This window comes from Musca autumnalis, unplaced genomic scaffold (genome assembly GCF_047663935.1).
Source record: "Musca autumnalis isolate F117 unplaced genomic scaffold, ASM4766393v1 scaffold_36, whole genome shotgun sequence".
In the NCBI taxonomy this organism is placed as follows: domain Eukaryota; kingdom Metazoa; phylum Arthropoda; class Insecta; order Diptera; family Muscidae; genus Musca; species Musca autumnalis.
The window spans coordinates 500,161-502,382 of NW_027411933.1; the positions used below are offsets into that span (position 1 = coordinate 500,161).

At 38.8% G+C, this 2,222-nt stretch overlaps 1 protein-coding gene across 1 annotated transcript; it reads left to right on the forward strand.

The window, feature by feature from the left end:
* Nucleotides 1–676: 676 nt before the first annotated feature.
* Nucleotides 677–1,726, forward strand: LOC141400531 (uncharacterized). Its single transcript, XM_073979736.1, has one exon. The coding sequence runs from the start codon at nt 677–679 to the stop codon at nt 1,724–1,726; it is 1,050 nt and encodes a 349-aa protein (XP_073835837.1).
* The last annotated feature ends 496 nt before the right edge of the window (nt 1,727–2,222 follow it).

The window sequence follows — 2,222 nt, forward strand, 5'->3', positions numbered from 1 at the left end:
ACAGACTGGATAGCATAATTGAATATGCATTAACAATTAAAAATATATTCGTTCTACAATGGAAGCGTGCGATATGAAGGCTCATATAAATAATCCGATGTTAGTGAAGACATTAGTGGACAAATTGCCGAATAACCATAAATTAAGTTGGGCTATGCATCAAAAGGATTCTAATGTTCCTATAGTGAAAGTGTTTAGTGATTGGATTTACAACATAGCCGCTGCTGCCAGCCAAGTCGTGTCGCCAATAACAAGCAAGAAAGGAGCATCAGTGAATACACATCAGCATAGTGGCCCAAGGGAACCAATTTGTTTTTCGTGCAAGTGAAGCTCATAAAATCCATAGTTGTGGTGAGTTTCAATGCCTAAATTTGGAAGCTAAATAGATAGTGAAAGAAAACAAATTGTTTCACATCGCAGAAAGTGTTTTTCCAATAAATTGTGTGAAATCGGTGGTTGTAAAGCAAAGCATCATCCATTGTTACATAATCATCAGTCCTCGTTGAATGTGAGTGCCAATAATTTCGTGCCAATCGAACAAAGCCGAAGTGTAAATTCCCATCGTGACAGTGATAAAGAGAAGACATGTTTTAGAATTTTGCCGATTCGAGTTTTTTATGATGGTGGCTCAGTGACAACGTTTGCTTTTTTGGATGAAGGTTCTTCTGTGACCCTTATGGAGAAAGAATTCTTTAATAAACTTGGAATTAAGGGCAAGAAGGAACCTCTGGAATTACGTTGGACTGGCAACACAACTCGTTCTGAAGATGACTCGGTGAAAATTAATATTGAAGTGTCTGGTGTCAAAGGTAATTCTCGTTTTATGCTGCACGATGTTAGAACAGTGAAGAATCTTGAACTGCCCAAGCAAACATTAAATTTTGAAGATGTTGTGAAATATAAACCACATTTAAAAGGATTGCCAGTCGAGTCATATGTCAACGCAAAGCCAACGATTTTAATTGGAGTTAATAATTGGCGAGTGGCTGTCCCAATGAAAATTCGTGAAGGTGGTTATAATCAGTTTATTGCAACAAAGACTCGACTTGGATGGACGCTTCAAGGTAGTGGCAAGAATGTTGGTAAAATAGCTTCGCTGAATATACACACTTGTGAATGTGAACGTCGTTATCAAATCTTACATGATGAAGTAAAAGAATATTTTTCTCTGGATGTGTCCCAACCTAAAAATATACTTTCAACCGAGAATCAAAAAGCCATGCATATTTTGGAAAACAACTGCGTAAAGAAAAATCAACAATTTGAAGTGAGCCTACTGTGGAAAGATAGTGATCCTCAATTACCTGATAGCTACAATGTCGCAGTTCATCAACTAAAGTGTCTCATGAGGAAGTTTAAGAAAAATACTGAATTAAGGCAGACTATGCAGATGGAAGTCGACAAGCTTCTCTCAAAAGGATACGCAAGAAAAGTTTTGGATTCCGAAATTAATAATTATCCTGGTCGCACCTGGTATCTTCCAACTTTTGTGGCACTTAACCCGAATAAGCCTGGTAAAGTTCGTCTGGTCTGGGATGCAGCAGCCATATCCAATAATAAATCACTCAACGATTATTTACTAAGTGGTCCTGATTTGCTTTCGTCACTCTTCAATGTTTTAATCGAATTCCGAGTTGGTCAAGTTGAAGTCTGTGGTGATATTGCTGAGATGTTTCATAGAATGAAGACATGCACGGTCAAAGATGAAGACATGCACGGTCAATGATTTTTGTGGTTCGAAAATGGTGACGTAGATAAAATCAGTGTTTATGTGATGAAGGCGTTAACTTTTGAAATTAGCTGTGCTCCATGTATTGCTAATTTTGTGCGCAACAAGAATGCAGTCGAATTCCGTGATAATTATCCCAGAGCAGTGAAGGCGGTGGAGTAGTACCACTACATGGATGATTTTATCGACAGTGTGCAAGGTGAAGAAGAAGCCCTCGAGTTAGCGTTACAAGTTAAAACGATACATGCTGCTGGTGGCTTCCACATGAGAAATTGGGTGTCGAATTCCAAATTGGTGCAGGAAACATTAGGCGATGGAGAGCTGACAAAGAATACGCTTGGAGCCGTCGAAAAAATTCTTGGTATGTATTGGGAATCCAATAATGATCTGTTTCAGTATAATTGCAGATTTTCACGGCTCTCGAGAAACGTATTCGAGTCGCATGTGGTCCCTACCAAGAGGGAGGTTCTTCAAGTCCTGATGTCCACATTTG

Bases quoted from the DNA above. Each gene is read 5' to 3' on its own strand.
- LOC141400531 (XM_073979736.1), top strand. From the start codon at position 677: ATGGAGAAAGAATTCTTTAATAAACTTGGAATTAAGGGCAAGAAGGAA.